Source organism: Mastigoproctus giganteus, chromosome 14 (assembly GCF_048544385.1).
Source record: "Mastigoproctus giganteus isolate SK-2022 chromosome 14, ASM4854438v1, whole genome shotgun sequence".
NCBI lineage: Eukaryota > Metazoa > Arthropoda > Arachnida > Uropygi > Thelyphonidae > Mastigoproctus > Mastigoproctus giganteus.
In genome coordinates this window covers 18,294,180-18,316,414 of record NC_143588.1, presented here as the reverse complement: position 1 = coordinate 18,316,414, position 22,235 = coordinate 18,294,180, and the positions used below count along the sequence as shown (strand labels likewise).

Sequence of the window (22,235 nt, the reverse complement as noted above, 5' to 3'; positions counted from 1 at the left end):
ATCAGCCAAAAAAAAATCACACCATTCCCTCCAAATGCCTGTCCAGTTCCTCCTTAAATTTATTCAACCTATCAACTTCCACAACGACAGATGGAAGTTTGTTCCAACAATTAACCACCCACTGGCTAAAGGCAAATTTCCGCACATCTATTCTACATCTGTCTTTTCCTAATTTGAATTTGTTGCCCCCTTAGGTTCGTAATCTGAACAAGTGGAAGGATCCCATCAGAATTCAGCGTGCTCAACCCATTCAAGTCCTTATACACCTCAATCAGATCACCGCGCAGGTGCCTAGTCTCCAGCCACTGCAATTTGCAGAACTTAAGCCTCTCTTGATAAGAAAATCCCTTCATTCCCCTCACCAATCTTGTTGCCCTTCTCTCTACACGCTCAAGCAAATCGACATCCTTCCTAAAATGAGGCCTCCAGACCTGTACGCAGTACTCAAGGCACGGACTGACTGATCTACAGAGGGACAATCACCTCCTTTTCCCTGCTAGAAAAATTCCTATATATCATTGACAAAACCCCATGACCTGCCCTGGCAGCCTGTCTGCATTGCTCTGAAAACTTCATATCTGACTGCACATCACTCCCAGGTCTTTTTCATTTTCTATCACCTTAAGTGTAGTACCACACAGCTGGTACGTTTCTCTGGGGTTACTTCTACCCATATGCAGTACTTTGCATTTGTCAAGGTTAAACTTCAGTTGCCACTTCTTAGCCCATCTGCCCAAATTATCTGAATCCTGTTGCAGTAGCACAATGCCATTACTGTCATTAACAACCCTGCCAACCTTTGTATCATCTGCAAACTTCGACACTAAGCCTGACATACCTTCATCAATATCATTGATAAATATACAAAACAACAGTGGACCCAACACCGAACCCTGTGGGACTCCACTAATAACATTAGTCCACGAAGAGCAGCACCCATTGATTACCACCCTCTGTCTTCTCCCACTTAACCATCCTTTTATCCATTGTAGCAACTTACACTTAATACCATTCTGCTCCAATTTGTACAATAGTCTTCCATGCGCAACAGTGTCAAAAGCTTTCCTGAAATCCAAATATATGATATCAAAATTATTTTTTGCATCCAGTTCTTTTGAAACTACATCATAATAACCAATCAAATCTGTCAGACAAGACTTTCCCTTAACAAACCCATGCTGTGTCTGAATTATTGCTGCAGTCTTGTCTAGATGATCCTGCAATGCATCTTTAACCAGTGACTCCATTATTTTACCCGGAACAGAAGTTAATCTAACTGGTCTGTAATTACTCGTGTCACTTTTCGATCCCTCTTTGTGAATTGGGGATACATTTGCACATCTCCAGTCCGTGGGAACCTCCCCTGAGTCCAAGGATGCTCTCATAATTATGGCTAAGGGTTTGCTTACTTCCCTTGCTGCCTCCTTCATTATAACTGGATGGACTCCATCTGCCCCTGGTGCCTTTTTTTATGTTTAACTTCAATAATTTCTCCTCCACTTTGCTCTCAGTTATTACAAAATCACTTAGCTCCCTGTTACAGTTTGATAAACTTCTGGCATTCCCCTCCTTGAACTCCTCGTGTGTAAATGCAAAATACTCATTTAGTTTATCAGCTTCTTGAGCAGGATCATCAATAGTTGAACCATCTATGTTAAGTGGACCAATCTGATTCATCCCCTTCCTTCTAGAGTTTACATAAGTAAAGAACTCTTTGCTGTTTTTCTTTGTGTCCTTTGTCAAAAATTTCTCGTAATCTGCCTTCACCTGCTTAACCTCCTTTGTGACTGGATTCCAGACTAGTTTATTTCTGTTGTAGGCTTCTGTGTCGCCTGATAATTTATATGCATCCCATGCATTTTTCTTCTCTGCCACAAACCTCATTAATTCATCTGACATCCATTTAAGCCTGAACCCTGAACAGTATTTCTTAGTTGGTATGAAAAGCCTAGTAGCCTCTAAGATTAAGTCCCTCAAGGCTTCCCATTTAGAATTCACCGCTGGTAACATCATCAGTTGATTCCACTCTATAGAATTTAAAAACTGTCTGAGACCTCTGTAGTCACCTTTACAAAAACCCTTCCCTTTATCCTTGATCATAGTTACATCTTTAACTTATATCCCATATCAATACACTTATCACTGTCACCTAGTGGTTTATCTGGAAATTCCTAATGCATGCATCATGACTGCTGATAATCAGATCAAGTGTATTACTCCCTCTGGTTGCCCATCGAACATGTAGCTGTAGAAAATAATTTTCCAATAAATCCACAAAAGTCTTGCTAGTATGCGAGTGACCAACCCACAAGTTCCAGTCATTGTCTGGAAAGTTGAAATCCCCATTGTTTGTTATTTGGTTTTTAGGAGCATTAGCAACTAAGGCCACATTGCTCCGGGGATATGCGGTGGTCATTCCGTGACCTTTCCACATCCTTCGTATTTGGTGGTCATGGGCTCGAACCCCAGTCTAATCAAGAAGTGTGTGCTATGCACTGCTGCTTCTGCCCACCTGGCTACGGAGGTGCCGAAATCCCGCATTACAAGACATTCTGATTTACTTGCCCATTCACAACTGTTCATTGTACTCATCAGCATCATTAGGCCTATAACATACTCCTACTCTCATTTTTCCTTTCCCGGTGTTTATGTCACAACAAACAGACTCAACGTTCACTGTCCACCAGTGTCAACTGGATGTACTTCCTTAGATTTTGTGTTTCTTAACTAACAGCATAACCTCTCATCCCTTCCTACCTTGTCTGTCTGTCCTTTCTGTACACATTGTACTCCCCAAATTCCAATTTTGCACTGCTCATACCTGTGTGACACCATGTCTCTGATATCCCAACAATATCTGCCTTTGATGTCTTGATCAGTACTTCAAATTCATCAATTTTATTTACTATACTTCTAGCATTAGTGTACTTGCACTTGTTCTTACTCTTAGTTACCCTAACACAGCCCATGTATTTACTTGTTCCATGATGACTCCCAGCAGCTCTTGAAATCCTCAGCAACTTGCCTCTCCAGGCTGCTGCTCATTAGAAGCAGTGCAAGAATCACTTTCGCTTCTGCCTGCAGCTAATATTAATCTTTAATCTGTGAATCCCCCCCCCCAAACTAGCAGTTTTCCAACCCACCTAACACTGCCTCGATAGCATCAGCAAATATTCTTGCACCCTTTCTATTTAAGTGTATCCCATCCCTGTAGAAGCAGCCTCTCTTGTTAGCAAGCACAGGTGTTAAATAGTTATCATTAAACTATTTTTGTGGTTACAGGGGATGGATGATTGAAAAACATAGCTGTCTTGCCAAGAGTGAGGTGGATAGTCACCTTAATTATAGGTGCTCTGAATATTTTTCCAAGTGTAACTTAAAAAAAAAAAAAGAAAGAAACCAGGTGTCAAATTTATGCATTATGTTCCATTAATAATTTCCAAACACCAATTTCTTTCTGTTTTATATATTTCCTAGAACTATATATTTTCAGTATAATAGCTCATTCATTCTGGGTGACCTTCAACACTAGCTCATATAGCACTTAATAGTACATTAGTATGTAATTAGTTTTAAGGCAACCCGATTGTTGAAATGATATCATACCATACCACTTATACTATATATTGAAAATTACTGTATGATCACAACCTACACTGCAGGCAGCATTCAAACCCATGGCCATTATTTCTTGGGCAAATATTACCCACTGGAACAATCCAGCAGTATGAATTAACATTTTGGCTTAATGCTGCCAACTGTCATTCTCTGGAAATTATAGGGATCAGAACCACTGTAATAAAAATAACAAATTATCTCTCAATACTTAAGCATATTAAGTTTTATGAAAGTTGTGTGTATAACCTTCATAGAACTGTAATTTTCAAAAATCCAGCATGTACTAGGTCCCAAGAATGGTATATTTAAAAAATTTTACTGTACTTGATTTGACATGATAAGATTTCCAAAATAAAGTCAAATACAATAAATATTTTAGTGTGTGTGTGTGTGTATATATATATATATATATAGGAATATTCACTTATCTAGAATGAAAAATATCAGGTGCAATTATGACAAACACAATAAAAGCGCTTTGTGGAAAAGACCCTTTTCCCATGTGGTTTTTCTCTTTGTTGGCAGTATTATGAAGATATAAAAATTAAAAGGATATAAATCAGAAATTTACAAAAAAGTGAAACAAAATTATGGAACCCATTACCATTGGATTGTTTTATAATGCAGAATGTGTACTGCAAATGTGGACTGCCAACCAAATTTAGGATGGTTGGTCACCTTCACTACAGACCATTCACAAGTAGCACCATTCTAAATGTGTTGTAAAGTGGGCAAGTTCATTCCCTCAAATAGATTTGATATAAAAGGAGAGAGCTACAAATGTTCAGGTAGAGGTATTTTGGTATTCACAGAATTAAAGTATAGAGAACTTTCTGCAGGTTACCAAATTTGGTTTAGGATACATTGTCACCCATTCTCTGGCTCTTCCCCACCTCTCAAATATAAATTGGTTTAGTCCAGTTACAGCTAAAGATTGTCATCTGGCATATGTACTTTGCATTTCACCCACAAAAAATGTATTGTGCATTCTGGACTCAGGGGAGGTACCCATGGACTGGAGTTGTGCAAATGTGACCCCAATTCACAAAGGGGGATCAAAGGCTGACACAAGTAATTATAGACCTGTGAGTTTAACTTCTGTTCCCGGAAAATTAATGGAGGCACTGGTTAAAGAAGCACTGCAGGATCATCTAGACAAGACTTCAGTTATAGCTAGGACACAGCATGGTTTTGTTAAGGGTAAGTCTTGCCTGACCAATTTGATTGGATACTATGATGCAGTCACAAAAGAACTGGATGCAGGGAATAACTTTGATATTATATACTTGGATCTTAGAAAGGCTTTTGATACTGTTGCACATGGAAGACTGCTGCACAAATTGGAGCAGTGTGGCATTGGAGGCAAATTGCTGCTATGGATAAAGGGGTGGTTGAGGGGGAGAAGACAGAGAGTGGTAATCAATGGACACTGCTCATCGTGGACTAATGTTATTAGTGGAGTCCCTCAGGGTTCAGTGTTGGGTCCTTTATTGTTTTCTGTATTTATAAATGATATTGATGATGGTATATCAGGCTTAATGTCCAAGTTTGCAGACGATACGAAGGTTGGCAGGGTTGTCAAGGACACTACTGACACTATGCTGCTGCTGCAACAGGATTTGGAAAGGTTGAGCAGATGGGCTTCGAGGTGGCAAATGAAGTTTAACATTGACAAATGTAAAGTACTACATATGGGAAACAGCAACCCCAGAGCAACGTATCAACTGTGTGGTACTACACTGACAGTGGTAGAGAGTGAAAGGGACCTGGGGGTGGTTGTGCAGGCAGATATGAAGTTCTCTGAGCAGTGCAGACGGGCTGCAAGAGTGGCGCATGGTGTATTGTCAATGATATATAGGAATTTTTCTAGCAGGGATAAGGAGGTGATTATTCCCTTGTATAAGGCAATGGTCAGGCCACACCTAGAGTACTGTATACAGGCCTGGAGGCCTCATTTCAAGAAGGATGTAGAGCTGCTGGAACGAGTACAGAGAAGGGCAACTAGATTGGTGAATGGGACAAAGGGGTGCTCTTACAAAGAAAGGCTTAAGTTTTGCGAATTACAGTGTCTGGAAACTAGGCACCAGCGAGGTGATCTGATAGAGGTGTACAAAGCCTTGAATGGTTTGAGCATGCTCAATGCTGATGGGATTCTTCCTCTTGCTCAGAATAATCACCTGAGAGGGCATAAATTCAAATTGAGGAAAGACAGATGTAGGATAGATGTGCGGAAATTTGCCTTTAGCCAGCGGGTGGTTGGTAGGTGGAACAGACTTCCATCCCTTGTCGTGGAAGTTGATAGCCTAAATAAGTTTAAGGCTCAGCTGGACAGGTATTTCGAACGAACAGAGGGGTGAAGTGGAAGTGGTTATTTTTATTTATTTATGTTACTTTTTTTTTTTTTTTTTTTTGGCTGATGCTGCATAAGCTTGCTTTCTTGCATCAAATGCCTCTACTAATGCTAATGCTAATATCAACTGTGGAAACAACTTTGGGGGGGAATTCAAGCCCCTTGTTAAATTTTTAGGAATTACCTGAGCCTTCAAAAATAGTCTGATAAATTTTAAGTTTTAATCAGGGATGACTCTTAGCTAAAATCCTACATGAACAAACTCCTTGTTAATAAATTGGCTGCACACCCTTAGATGCAATCAAATCTAAATTCAGTTTGCAAGAAAAAGGATACATTCTATAGCCCCCACTTCTTGAACTAACTAGATTGAGATAAATTCACCATTCAAGGAGTAAACTGATTTGTATATTGTATGTTTAAATGAATAGATTTATCATTAAACTAGTTTTTGTGGCATTTAATTATCCAGAAAATGAATTGATTGCTCAAGTTTGACTTTTCTGTAACCAGATGTGATTATAACATGCAAGTTTGTGCACCTTATCCATCACACTTTTATGGAACCAATTATCATTGGATACTAAGGGCTCCAGTATTAAATATTCTTAAACAACCAACACAGTGAGATGTTTTTTCTCAATAATTACTATTTAAGCAAAGTATTCGTGTTCTTTGTATCACACTCATATACAAACTTGTTTTACAGTAATTATTGGTTCAAAATGCATAGGAAGGATGCTGCACTTCACAGTAATTCTTTGGACACTGTTACATAGACAAGTATCATCAGAAACAGAATTATGTCCCCAGGCCTGGCATAGCATTTGTGGCACCCGAGGCAAAACCTTGTAATGGTACTAATTCATATTGTATTTAACATGCAGTAGCACATCTAGCAGTGCCTATTTTAACAGCCGCCTATGGTATATTTAAAATGAATATTTTAAATATTCATTTTATTCATTCATTTACCATAATTAAAATTTATGGTAAGTGCCTCACTTGCACACCCTTAGTGCCAGCCCTGATGCTCCCTCAGGTGTGTAGTCTCAGCAAGCAGAAGAATAACATTAACATTCAGTTTACTCAATCCATTCAAGGCTTTAACACCTCAGTCAGATCTCACCACAGGTGCCTAGTCTCAATACACTGCAATTTGCAGAACTGAAGCCTTTCTAGGTAAGAAGACCCTTTTGTTCCCTTCACCAACCTGGTTGCCCTTCTCTGTACCTATTTCAGCAGATCTACATCCTTCCTAAAGTGAAGCCTCCACACCTGTATACAGTACTCAAGATGCAGCCTAACCATGGCCTTATACAAAGGGATAATCACTTCTTTATCCCTGCTAGCAAAGTTTCTGTATAATATTGCCAAAGCCCCATGAGCTGTCCTAGTTGCATGTCTGCACTACTCAGAGAATTTCGTGTGTGACTGTACAATTACCCTAGGTCTTTTTCATTCTCCACTACCCTGAGTGTAGTATCACTCAGTTGAAAAGTTACTCTGGGGTTACTGGTACCCATGTGCAGTACCTTTCATTTATCAATGTTAAATTTCAACTGCCTCAGCCCATTGACCCAATTTTCCTAGATCTTGTGGCAGTGGCTCAACCCTGATGACTGTCATTAGCCACCCTGCCAGCCTTGGTATCATCTGCAAACTTAGACATTAAGCTTGATATAATGTTATCAATTTCATTGATAAATATTGAAAACAACAATGGACCCAGTACTGAACCCTGGGGAACTCTACTAGTAAAATTAGTCCAAGAAAAGCAGTGCCCATTGATAACTACTGTCTCCTTCCATCTACCCCTCCCTTTATCCAAAGCAGTAAATTGACCTTAATGCCACATTGCTCCAGTTTGTACAGCAGTCTTTTATGTGCAACAGTATCAAAAGCTTTCCTTAAACCCAAGTATATGATGTCAAAATTATTTTTTGCATCCAGCTCCTTGATCACTGCATCATAGCAACCAATCAGATTGGTTAGACAAGACTGCCCCTTGACAAATCTGTGCTGTGATTGCAGTATAATTCCATGCCTGTCCAAATGGTCCTGCATTACTTTTTTAATCAATGATGTCATTATTTTCCCTGGAACAGATTTTAAGCTAACAGGTCTGCAATTACCCATGCCGCCTTTTGATCCCCCATTATGAATTGGGGATATATTTGCACATCTCCATTCCATAGGGGCCTCCCTGGAATCCAAAGATGCTCTCATAATTATGCCTAAGGGTTTGCTTGCTTTCTTTGCTGCCTCCCTTAATAAAATTGGATATATTCCATCTGCTCCAGGTGCCCTTTTTATGTCCATCCTCAACAATTTCTCCTTCACTTTCCTTTCAGTTATCACAAAGTCATTTAGCTCCTCGTTAGATTGATAAACTTCTGGCATCCCCTTCCCTAAAGAATTCCTCATGTGTGAATGTAGATGTAAAATATCTATTAAATTTTTCTGCAACCTGAACAGGGTCATCAACAGTTAACCCATTATCTACTTTGTCTAACCCATAGACATAAAGTAGCCCAATGTGAGTCAGCCCCTTCCTTCTACTGTTAGTATGAGCATATATCTACCATAGGCTTGTGTATCATCTGATAAATTATATGCATCCTTTTCTTCTTTGCCACATGTCTCAATAATTCTGACATCCATTTAGGTCTAGTCCTTGAACAGTACTTCTTTGTTGGTATGAAAAGCATAGTAGCTTCAATTACTTCCCAGAATACTTCCCATTTAGAATTTGCTGCTGGTAACATCATCAGTTGCACCACTACACACACAATTTAAAAAAAAAACTGTCTGAGACCTCTGTAGTCACCCTTGCGAAAAGCAAAACCCTTTCACTTTACACTTGACAAGTAGTTATGTCTTTAATTAAATTCCACATAAGGTAAAGAAAGTCTGCACGAGAAGCACGCAAAAGTTCGATGAAATTTACCGGTAAAAGTACTTTGCCATAACAGCATTTGTATTGTTGCTCGCTCGGTAAACAGACGGTGGGTGTTATTGGTCTGGAGTAGAAGTTGAATCCCATGGGAGACTGAAACCCTCCTGAAGTGGAGGGAGGTAACCTGACCTTTTTTCTTTAGAATCACTAATTGAATCACGAACAGAGTCATATTGGAAGTTCTGGCATCGTAAAAAATGTTCGTACGTGGTTTCACTGGTAAACCTTTTGGAAGTTTGCCATGCTTCTCGTGTGGGCTTCCTTTGCCTTTTTTTTTTTCCCTTAATAAATAATTTATCCACTAGTCCACCAGTGATTCTAAAGAAAAAAGGTCAGGTTACCCTCTCCACTTCAGGAGGGTTTCAGTCTCCCATCGGATTCAATTTCTAGTCCTGACCGATAACACCCACTGTATGTTTACTGAGTGAGCAACAATACAAATGCCGTTACGGCAAAGTACTTTTACCGGTAAATTTCATCGAACTTTTGCGTGCTTCTCATGCAGGCTTTCTTTACTTTCGCCTCCACATTATTACACATGATTGCTACCAGCCAGTGGGTCTTTTACCTGCAGATTCTTAATGCACAAAGAATCACTGTTGATAATCAGATCAGGAGTATTGCTACCTCTCTAACATGCTGCTGTAGAAAACAGTCAACCAAGAAATCCACAAAAGTCTTGCTAGTGTGCAACCCAGATATTCCAGTCAACATCTGGAAAGTTAAAATTCCCCATTATGCTGGCACACTATTTCCCTGTATAGCTGTTTTGTATATTCAAAATAGTCATTATGCAGTCACTCCCACTCTAAACTTTGTTTTCCCAGTTATCACAACCAAACTGACTCAACATTGCAGTCGTCACCCAAGTCAACTGGATGCAATCCCCTAGATTTAATATTATTCTTAGCTAATAGCATAACCCCTGCACCTCTCATGTCCTCTCCTTATATACATTGTACTCCCTATATTCAAATTCAGCATCACTTATGTCTGGGTGACACCATGTCTCTTCTGTTCCTACAATGTCTGCATTTGAAGACTTGATCAGTATTTCATCAAATTCATCAAATTTATTTACAATGCTCCTACCATTAGTGTACATGCAAGTACATGTATACATCATGTGTTCCTACTCTTAGTTACCCTAACACACCCATCATGGATCATGAAGACCCACAGCAGGGTTTGTGGGTCATCATGAGAGAGATTAGATGAATCCTGAATAATCTTCATGCCAAAAAGTATTCAGTATTCCCACAGAATGTCTCCACTTGTTCTTCAGATTTGTTTGCTCCATAAATAATTCATAATTTTTATTGTACTCGTTCCATTACTATCTTTAACTTATGAAATTTGTCCACACCAAGACAGTTCTTAAGGGAAACAAATCTCTGCTGTTGAATTTCCATCTTATTATCCTTACCTCAACTCCTTCTAAATTAATAAAGAAATTAACAGCCAAACTGCCTTATGCTATCTTTAAACCTTTTAGCTGATTAATTATTGCCAATAATGGATTCCACGTTTATATAGATTCCATGGATAAAATGTGTAGGCAAATGCTGTAGATATTTCTAAGACTTTATATTAGGTTTAGCATAGAGGTCTTCTAAGGAAGTCTCTGTACTACAATCTCTTTCCTTATTTATTTGTAAATATGTGGCAAGTTTCCTCTCTGACTACCCAATATGAGTAATGGTAGATAGATGTCTTCTAATGCCCCAACTAATAATTAAGTATACAAAGAGTTCACTCTTTCACTTATTCTCTTGTATATTAATGATCTTCTGCCACTAACTGCAATTCCTATTCTTTGTCTCCAATTAATTTGCCACTGGGAAGCAGTGAATGTAGTCAATTTCAATCCTTTTAAAACCCAAGCCTGTATTATTCCTCACAGAAAAAAATGCAGTGCTCCTCTGCTCATTTTTGCCAACACTCTAGACAAGAACACATTTCTTAACAAAGATTAACCCTAAGTGCTAATTTTTCTAAACACAGTACACATATTGCTGCTTCTGCATAAAAAATACTATGCTTTCACTATTTTTTTCTTCAAAGCAGTTTCTAACTTTGTATAAACCTGCTCTACAACAAAATAATTTTTCCATATCTGGGGTAGCATCCCCAACCTTCTATAAAAACTAACTCATCCCAACCAGAGAAGTCAGGCTAAATAGTGATATCTTTCTCTCTCTCTCTTTCACACATGCTCCCTATCGCAGAGACATTCAGTTTGTTATATGCTTTTCTTGCTGATATTTCCATAAGCACTGCTCTGCCAAACTGGCATCCCTTTTATACTTTTTCTTCCCAATCAATACACACATTCTAAGCTAATCAGCCTCCATTTACAGTTAAATTCTAGAATACCTTTACCCCTTAATTTAGCTACCACCTTTGGAACAACATTTCTCCTTTTGTATTTCCTGAAAATGCAAAAGGAGAAATGTTACTTAACAATTAATAAAGTACAATGTCCTTATATTTCTTTTGGCTTAATCCAATAAAAAAAAAGAACAATAAGTTTCAATAACATTTTGTTTGGTATTACTATAGAAAATTACACAAAAGAATACATGAAAAGTGTATTGAAAATATGAGCTGTTCAATAGTTCTTAAAACATTTTCACTATTTACATATATATTTTGTGCCACTGGAAGTTCTATATCAATTATGTAAAACTTTCTGTAACAATAACTAAAGCCAAGAGTAGAAATAAAAATAAATGAAATAAAATTATAAATAAATCAAATAAAATTTGACTTTTTCTCAATTTATAGACTACTGACCCATTACAGTGATTATAAAAAGAATCAAAAAACCTGCTCTTACAATGAAAGAAGAAATATCAGTAGCTGTATCATTTTTGGCTAGATTTGTAAATAAGAATAAGTCAATAACACAAAAGCAAGTTGAAGAATTCAAAAAAGATTTATATTCGCTTTTAACATCAAAGTTCAACCGGCATTGGTTCCCAGATAAACCACATAAAGGACAAGGATATCGCTGTATCAGAATTAGCCGGACACAACGAAAAGACCCTGTTTTGGCTGAAGTAGCTGAGAGGTGCATGATAAACTATGAAGATCTGAAGCTTCCTTGTGAACTAACCATGTGGATTGATCCTGGGGATGTCTCTTGCAGGTAACAATTTTGTTCACTACCCCTGGCATATTTCTGAATTTTAAAATATATTCCATATGAGTGAAAGGAGGACGCAAATTGGCATAGTTAATCAAGAATGAATTTATTTGGAGATTAAAGTTGTTAAAACAGAATGTAATAATTGGGGGGGGGGGGATGACATGGCATAACATTTCAGGGCTACTTTGCTCCCTTCTTCTATGACTGAAGAAATAAAAGCATATATAACTAAGTAATTACCTTAAAAAAAAATTACAATTTTTAGCATTTAATTATATTACGTTGGGAAATAAAGGTGTAGGAAGGAAGGGTGGAAAAGTGAGGTTGTCTATCATCATTTACAAATAATTAATGTTAGTATATTTTATAACGTATATTTTATATGAAGTTTTCTGAGCAGTGCAGATGGTCTGCAAGAGTAGCTCATGGTGTCTTGTCAATGATATACAGGAATTTTTCTAGCATGGATAAGGAGGTGATTATCCCCTTGTATAAGGCAATGGTCAGGTCACACCTTGAGTACTGTATACAGGTCTGGTGGCCTCATTTTAAGAAGGCTGTAGAACTGTTGGAACGAGTACAGAGAAGGACAACAAGGTTAGTAAATGGAACAAAGGGTTGCTCTTACAAAGAAAGGATTAAGTTTTGCAAATTACAGTGTCTGGAGACTAGGCACCTGTGAGGTGATCTGATTGAGGTGTAAAGCCTTGAATGGTTTGAGCATGCTGAATGCTGATGGGATTCTTCCTCGTGCTCAGAATAATCGCCTGAGAGGGCATAAATTCAAATTGAGGAAAGACAGTTGTACGATAGATGTGCGGAAGTTTGCCTTTAGCCAGCAGGTGGTTGATTGCTGGAACAAACTTCCATCTGTCGTTGTAGAAGTTGATAACTTAAACAGATTCAAGGCAGAACTAGACAAACATTTGGAGCGAGTGGATGGGTGAAATGAGAAGGGTGTGTGTGTTTTTTTTTTTGGCTATATAAGCTTGCTTTCTTGCATCATGTGCCCTTGCTAATGCAATAACCCAGGCATAAAATAAAACTGATTTTTGAAGAATAGTTACTTCTGTCCTGAGATATGGTTGTTTCTGTGTTTCATCATTAACAAAAACAACAGATTACAGTATTGGATTATTTAAATACATTTGTTTTTGTTAATTATGGAACAGAGATAACCACCTCTCTCTCTCTCTCTCTCTCTCTCTCCCAACATAATTAAATGCCAGGAATAGTTTTCTTTTTAATAGTTTTCTGCAGAAGTCATAAGGAATAGTTTTCTGCAGAAGTCATAAGAACCAGACATGTATGTGTGAAAAGAATCTTCCCACAAAAACTGCTAATTGAAGGTTAATAAAACGTTTTCAAAATTGGAAAAATTTATGTTTTACAGAGCGTGCATGAATGCTCTGTAAAATTCTCTGCATTTTAAAATTCCACTTCAGTAAAACTTAAATTTTTAAGTTTTACTGAAGTGGAATTTTATGGTTTTTCAGAGTAACCATAGAGCAAAAGCACCTGATGCAGAAAATCACAGGTGCTTCCCAAATTTTTTTTTTTTTTAGTTAAAAAACTATATATCTGTGTGTGCATATATACAGTGTGTATCATAAAATTTGGGATCCACTTCACAGATGGTTTTTGGACCTAAAAACAATAAAAAAAAGTTTATATAAGCATAAGTCTGATTTCACCTTGTTTCTTAGTTAAAGCCATTTTTGTGTTCCTGCAACTATCTGCTTACGTTTACAGGAAATGCTCAAAGTGACCACCATGTGCCTGCAAATGCCTCATCATAGACTTCCTCACCTACTCAAGAGTTCCAACTGTCTGTTGAATTTGCTGGCAGCCTTTTTCCACACATTTGCAGAGCATTTCAATGTTATCAGTTGGTGTGGAATAAACAATGGCTTTAAGACGACCACAAAGTAAAAATCAAGTGGATTCAGGTCTGCAGATTGTGCAGGCCAGGCAACAGATTCTCCTGTACAACCTATCTATTTATTAGGGAATCGCTCATTCAAAACTTCCTAGCGCCACAGCTAAAATGAGGCGGAACATTGCTGTGCATAAACTACATGCAATGAATGACATCGAGTGTAACTTCTAAAAACTAATTTAAATGTTCTCATAAAAATTGCAGTAGAACACTCCTGTTAATCTCAGGCAGAATAATAGACTCCATTAAATTGTTGCCAATTATTCCTGCCCATAGATTCATGCAGAATTGTTGCTGGTGTCTTTATTGAACAATGGCATGAGGATTTTCTTCCGATCATCGATGAGCATTGTGAAAATTGATCACACCATCCCTAGTAAATCCAGTTTCATCAGTAAACAATACAGCAAATAGGATATGCTAATCCCAAGCATATCCTATCTGCTGAAACCAAGAAACACTACAGAAACCAAGTACAAAAAGCTTCTCGTGGCAGGAAGTCAACTTTAGTTAAGTCCATGTACTCTGAAGAAGATATGGATATAGCTGTTGGTCCTGTAAAATTCTCCACACAGTCATATTATGACTGTGGTTGGTCCTAAATGAGTCATAAAATGAGTCATAATGGAGAATATAATGTAGGACATATTATGACCCACACTTTTTGCTGTTGCTATCCTTCAGGTGTTGTGATCATTTTCTTCAAAGTGATTGAGGATCTGTTCTTCCAAATCAACAGTTTGGTGCTGATGAGTCTACCTCCATCTGAAACTTTTTTCTAAATGAACCAGTTTATGCAAGGCTTTCTTGTATTTTCTGAAAGACACATGACAACTAGGAAAGTTTTCTGCATACAGACATCTTGCTTTGGCTACATTGCATCTAGCAAATCTATGCATGAGATGCATGTCTACCATATCTCGATTTGAATAAGCCTCCATTATCATAGCAAATGCACAGTAACAAACTGTTAACAACAAGCTCCAAATGTAGTTCCCTTGTCAGAAGTGAATCACTCAAAGAACACTAAGGGATCTTGTTTACATAACTATAGCAAGGCCCTCTATGAGATATTCAGCATTGTTTGTAAACAGTTGAATGGAGCCAGCTGTGCTAACTCTATTTGTGGAAAGAATTGCTAGCACACAAAAATGGCTGTAACTCAACGTCAGACCTATATTTACATGAACTTTAAAAAAAATTTTTTTTTTAGATCCTAAATCCATCCCTGAAGTGAGTCCCACATGTTATGATACAATATATATATATATATATATATATATATATATATATATATATATATATATGTATGTGTGTGTGTGTGTGTTCAGAATATCTACTTTATAAATACCTATACATAATAGAAAGTATTTATACACTCGTGATGAGTATAATGAACAACTATACAGAGAAATAGCATGGGCCAGTAAATCAGAACATCTTATAATGGGAGATTTTAACTTTGCAGATAGCGACTGGAGACAGTTTGTGAATTCTATACAGTGGAACCAACTAAAGAATTCATGAAAGTAATCGCAGAAGCCACTAGGTTTTTTATATGAATAAAGGAAAATTGTTCAAGGCTAAATGGATGTCAGAAGAACTAATGAGAAGTTGCAGAGAAGAAAAATGCTTAGGATGAATATAAATTATCAGGTGATACGAAGCCTACAGTAGATATAAACTAATCTGCAATCAAGTCACAAAGGAGGTTAGTCAAGCTAAGGCAGATTATGAGAAGTCTTTGATTAAGGGTGCAAAGAAAGATAATGACTTGTTTACTTATATTAATACTAGTAGGAAAGGAATGAATCACATTGGTCCACCTGATTTCAATGATTTAACTGATCCTGCTCAGTTTGCTGACAAACTGAACAAGTATTCTGCATTCACACATGAGGAATGCTTTTAGCATTCCTAATATGTGATGGGGATGTCAGAAGTTTATCAAGTTCTAAAAGGGAACTAAATGATTTTGTGATAACTTAAAGGAAAGTGGAAGAGAAATTGTTGAAACTAAACAAAGGCACCTCAGGTGGATGGGATCTATCCAGTTATATTAAGGATAGTAAGCAAACCTTTTAACTATAATTATTAGAGCATCTTTGGATTTAGGGGAAGTCCCTGTGAACTTTGTAAATTGGGAACACATTTGTCTCCAATTTTCAAATGGATCAATGGGTAAAATGAATAATCACAGATCTGTTAGCTTAACTTCTATTCCAGGGAAAATAATAGAGTTGCTGGTTAAAGAAGTAATGCAAGACCATCTACACAGGAGTGAGTGGCGCCTCCGTAGCCAGGTGGGAAGGAGCAGCAGTGCATAGTACACGCTTCTTGATTAGACCGGGGTTCGAGCCCGTCACCACCAAATACGGAGGATGCGGAAAGGTCAGGGAATGACCACCGCATATCCCGGAGCAATATGGCCTTAGTTGCTAATGCTCCTAAAAACCAAATAACAACAACAACAGGAGTGAGTGCAGTTATACTATACATTTATTAAGAGATGGTCTTGTCTGACCAATTTGATTTGATACTACGTTGCAATATCAAATATTGAAACTTAGTATCAAATCAAATTAATAACAAAGAAACTGGATGCAAAAAATCATTTTGATATCATATACTTGGATTTCAGGAGCTTTTGATACTGTTGCACATAAAAGTGCTGTAAAAATTGGAGCAGGGTGGCATTAATGGCAAATCACTATTATGGATAAAGGGATAGACAGAGTGGTTATCAATGGATACTGCTCTTCTTGGCATAATGTTATAGTATAGACCCCAAGGTTCAATGCTGGGTCCATTGTTGTTTGCTATATTTATTAATGATACTGATGAAGAAATATCAGGCTTAATGTCTAAGTTTGCAGATGATACAAAGGTAGATAGGATTATTAATGACAGTAAGCAAGGTATGCTATTGCAACAAGATCTAGAAAATTTAGGTAGATGAGCTGAGAAGTGGCAACTGAAGTTTGTCAATGTTGAAGTCAAGGTATATATGGGTCAGCGCTGTAGTGGAGGGTATACGCAGGTATATGCCATATATCCTCGAGTTTTTTAGGTGAATAGCGTATACCTACTGGTTTTTGAAAGACTTGAAAACACATATTATAAAAATTAATTTAATTGACTATCAAAGATTTTCATATGCTGATTACCAAAATACAGAATATTATGTTGTTATTATTATGAATAAAATATCTTGTTTTATTCTATGCAACCAAAGAGAATTTGATTAATAAGCCTGATATGCACAGTATACTCTGCTTTTTATAACATTCACAGCGTATACCTTCTGCTAATATTACGACTACAGCACTGATATGTGTAGCAGTAATCCCAGATTAATGTACTAACTGTGTGATATTACGCTCAGGGTAGTGGAAAATGAAAAAAGACCTGGGAGTGGGGGATAATTGTGCAGTCAGATATGAAGTTCTCTGAGTGATGCAGACAGGCTGCCAGGACAAGAGCTCATGGCATTTTGTCAGTGATATACCAATAATGGTATAATGGAATAATCACCTATAATCAAATAATCGATTATAGGTGATTATTCCATTATATAAGGCAATAGTTAGGCTGCATCTTGAGTTATAGGTGATTATTCTCTTATATAAGGCAATGGTTAGGCTGCATCTTGAGTACTGCATAAAGGTCTGAAGGCATCATTTTAGGAAGGGCATGGATATGCTTAAATTTGTGTAGAGAAGGGTAAAGAGACTGGTGAGGAGAACAAAATTGTGCTCTTACCAAGAAAGAATTCAATTCTGCAAATTGCAGTGTCTGGAGACTAGGCAGCTGCCATGTGACCCAATTTAAGTGTTTAAGACTTTGAATGGATTGAACAAGCTCAGTGTTGATAGTATTCTTTCTCAAGAAATTCTTCCACACACATGAGGAAGGATGGTTGCAGGATCGATGTGCAGAAGTTTGCCTTCAGTCAGTGTGTAGTTGATTTCTGGAACACACTTCCATCTGTGTTGTGGAAGTGGATAGATCTAAAACTGTTGGAGGAGGTGGGACAGGTAATTTGGAAAGTAGGTTTTTTTTTTTTTTTTTCTGGCTGATTCTGTATAAGTTTTCTTGCAACATTTTCTGCTACTAATAACAGATAAGCAAAAATATGTGCAATGCATATTTTGAAATTAGGATTATTTCAAATAGGAAATTTGAAATAAACTCACTTTTTACCAGTTTTCTTAATGGCCATGGTGATACGCTGTAAGTGGCATTAAAGAAATAGGGAATGCAAACATGATAGGGAGCTTATCCATAAAGAGACTGTCACTTGCAACTCAAAAGTTCTTGGTTTCCTCTATTTTATTAGCACACTCAAATTCATTCTGGTGCTTTCATGAAATGAAAAAAAAAAAAAATCTATAGTCCATTAAACTGAGGATTTACTCTGTGTGTGTGTGTGTGTGTGTGTGTGTTTTAAATATTTATTTGCATAATATATAAGCAGAAATAACTGTACTTGCACAGTTTTAAATTTTGGGCCCTTAATGATTTTTTGGAAGGGATTAATACTTTCAAGTTTATATATTGTATAAATACACAACATAAAAAACTTGAAAGTATTTTATTTTTTGTCTTTTGAGCAGACCCAATAAAAGTTTTGTGCTATTGAAAATTTAAATCACAAGATTTTTAAATTAAACTTTTTCATTAAGAAAATAAAATACTGCATATAATAATGCAGTCCATTAATAAAAAGGCTAAGCATTGGTATACTTCCAGCAGAATTCAAAAGAAATCAAAAACTTTTTCTAGAAATGAAAAAGAAATCAAAAACTTTTTCCAGAAATGAAAAAGAAATCAAAAACTTTTTCCAGAAATAAAAAAGAAACTTGGACACCTGTCTGGTGCTGTGCAACCTTTTTGGAGTGCAACAACTGCTGGCTTAAGGTAATGTTTTATATATTCCTTTATTTCCTCTGAACCTCAGAAGGGAGCAAGGCAACTCCTGAAATGTTAGACTGTTTCATCCCAACCCCAATTATTATTTTCTCTCTAACAAACATTATTACTCTGTGTAACAACCCCAAATAAATGTTTCATTCATGTTTATCTATACAGTTTTGTGTATAGATTCACTAGCATAATTCATGAAATGTCCTTCCTTCAATATATCTACAACAATATTAGAATTAGTAGAGGCATATGATGCAAGAAAGCAAGTTATGCAGCATCAGCCAAAAAAAACGCTCCCATTTCACCCCTCCCTTCTATATATATTCTAAAAAGTAATAATGTTAATATTAAATTGTAATATTTTAATATTTAAATAAAAATAAAATAAATTAATTGAATTAAATTTAAATAATATTGTTTTAATCACATTCTAAACTTTTGGGAGATTTCAAACTGATTATGCATATTAAAATTTGCTTAAAATATAGTTTGGAACTCAAATATCTGTCATAAATATACAAGGCATGGTACTATATTTCAGTTCTAAATGCCTTTAATAATATTTAAAATGAGAGTCTTTGTTGCAACCTGAAAAGGATGGTTACAGCGCATGAATGTTGCGACATGCCCATCACGGCATGCAGGCCAGTGGTTAACAATTCCAAGACACAAAAGCGAAAATAAACAAACATATATATATATATATATATATATATATATATACACACACAAAAAAAGGCACAGAATGTCTTATTCCAACTGTTGTAGTTGCATGAAAAGCACTTGCTTTCTATAGCTTTTATCACATGCAAATTTGTGAAGATCAGCATCAAGTTTGTAGACCTGGGACAGCATCTGAAAAGGAGAAAACAATTTTGGGTGGCCAGTCTAGGAGTAGTCCACAAGGCAGAGAGAGAGAGATTCTTCAGCAGCATGTATCCCATATAAAAGATAAGTCCCACAACCATATGCACCGTGATGACCAACCTCCAGGAATCAATAAGCTTTGGAGAGATTTGTAACCCCTGATTCTTTGCTAATGCGGTTGTTCTCAATTGTGGAGGCAGATTGAATTTCGAATTAGCCCATTTCAGAAGCCAATATTCAGATGCAACGAGAGGCTTTTTTGTTGTTTGGGTGGTAAAGCCCAGACTTCCAATGTGTACTGATGTATTTCTTAAAAATTTCATAATCCGTAACATGCAACAGATTTTGTTTTGCTGTCCAACGAAGAGTCGAGGCCTGTGAGGCGAGTTTATCCAGCTGAGTATTAAAACTGAGTTTAGGGTCGAACATTACTTTAGAGGCAATGAAACAATGGAGTGTTTCATTGCCCACAACAGGGAAACAATGAATAGCTGCAACTATACTAGAGAAAAGACTAATTGCACTGTGTTTTGCAAAGTCCAACTATTTTAGAAGTAATTGTAGTTTTTAGAGAGAGACAAAAAATGTGCAATAGTAACTGGCTGATCCTCTTTCAAGAACTCAATTTATCAACAATCCTGCACCATATCATTGGAAAGTAGCTTCACCCATATTCCTATATAAACTGTAATGAAATGATAACCCACTGCATTCATTGCAAACATACTGTGGCCACTTATAGGAAAAGTAATTCCAATAAAGTAAACTAAAACATTCACATTTCTTTTTCAGAAAACTGTTGTGCCATCAATATGTGACATGTTACCGTCCCCCCCCCCTTTTTTGCAGAGAAAATGCTACAAATTGACTATCTACTTTTATACCAACCATTTGTTCCAAACTATAGAAAATTTAAAATAATGTTGAAAGATGATAAATCATCTTTCAACATTATTTTAAAATTTTCTTGGTGTCAACCTTTGTTTTCATCATCCTGACAATTATCAGCACATGACAAGTTACTGTTATGGATAAGGGTTGGTTCAGTGGTAGGAGACAGAATGGTTAGTAATGTTCACTGCTCTTCATGGAATTCTTCAGGGTTCAGTGCTCAGTCACTATTTTCATTATTAAAAATACTCATGAAAGCATATTAAGTTAAATGTCTAAGTTGCTGATGATGGAAAAGTTTGGAAGGGTAATTCAACTACTGAAAAAAAAACAAGAACTACTGCAAAAAAACCTAGAGAAACTAGGTATATATATTCTGGAAGGTGATAATTGAGGTTCAACACTCATAAATGCAATCAACGTTGATTGCAAGGTACTATATTTAACTAGCAGCAATCAGAGAATAACATTCCACTTGGGCGCCTCCATAGCCAGGTGGGAAGGAGCAGCAGTGTGTAGCACACGCTTCTTGATTAGATCAGGGTTCGAGCCCATCACCACCAAATACAGAGGATGCAGAACGGTCAGGGAATGACCACTGCATATTCCCGGAGCAATATGGCCTTAGTTGCTAATGCTCCTAAAAACCAAATAACAAACAAACAAATATTCCACTTACTCAGTGTAGTAGAGAATAAACAAGACCTAGGGTAATTGTCAGTGGTGAACTGTTAATATTTTAACAATGGGCTCGCAGTTTTTCTGACTTTCTACCGAGTAAATTTGATTGGTCAGGGAAGTGATGTCATCCGCGGCTTCCACCAAAGCCGCTTCCCACACTTGCACTACTAGTAGGGTGATTAGAGCACATGATGCATTTTTCGTGACTGGATTGATATCTTGAGTCAGGGGTGGATTTAGGGAGGTGTATAGATGTGGCTTATTACTCCCTTAACCATGCATATAAGTGAATGCGTAAAACGTTCCTAGGTCTATCTAAAAAACAAACAAACTTAAAAACCTGGTCGTCATGCCTCGCCTTACGATGATAACTGGATATAACAGTGTCTGGAGTTCTAACATTTTAGAATTTTTGAATAATATGACATCACAGTCATGCTTCCTGAAGTTACAGTGAGTATGATTGCAACAATACAAATATTTGTCAACAATTTCTTTTTTCGTCTTGCATTTTCATTACATTCCATTGTTAGGTGCCTCTAACAGCTGTGTAAGTCGCTTCAACTACAAGATCGGTACATCAGTTGGCGCTGTTTTACAGAGACATTTAGATATGTTGCAATCGCAAGTATACATCTCTTACTTTAGTTAACATAAATCTATTGTATCTTGTCTTTCAGAAATTATGACAATCTGTGAATGATCAATAAAATATTTACAATAAAAAAGCTCTTTTATTTCGTAATCAATATACACAAATCAAAATACCCAAAAGAAACGCGAAGGATGTTTCGCATAAACCATCTACTGTGCATGCTCAGCACATGCAAAACTTTTTCATTCGTCTTTTTTT

At 36.9% G+C, this 22,235-nt stretch overlaps 1 protein-coding gene across 1 annotated transcript in view; it reads left to right on the top strand.

The window, feature by feature from the left end:
• The first annotated feature begins 11,767 nt into the window (after positions 1-11,767).
• LOC150075001 (protein BTG3-like) overlaps positions 11,768-22,235 on the top strand; it is a 32,351-nt gene continuing 21,883 nt past the window's right edge. Inside the window, exon 1 of the mRNA XM_090389031.1 lies at positions 11,768-12,078. Coding sequence (XP_090245157.1) covers positions 11,768-12,078 — 311 coding nt within the window. The remainder of the gene's footprint in view (positions 12,079-22,235) is intronic.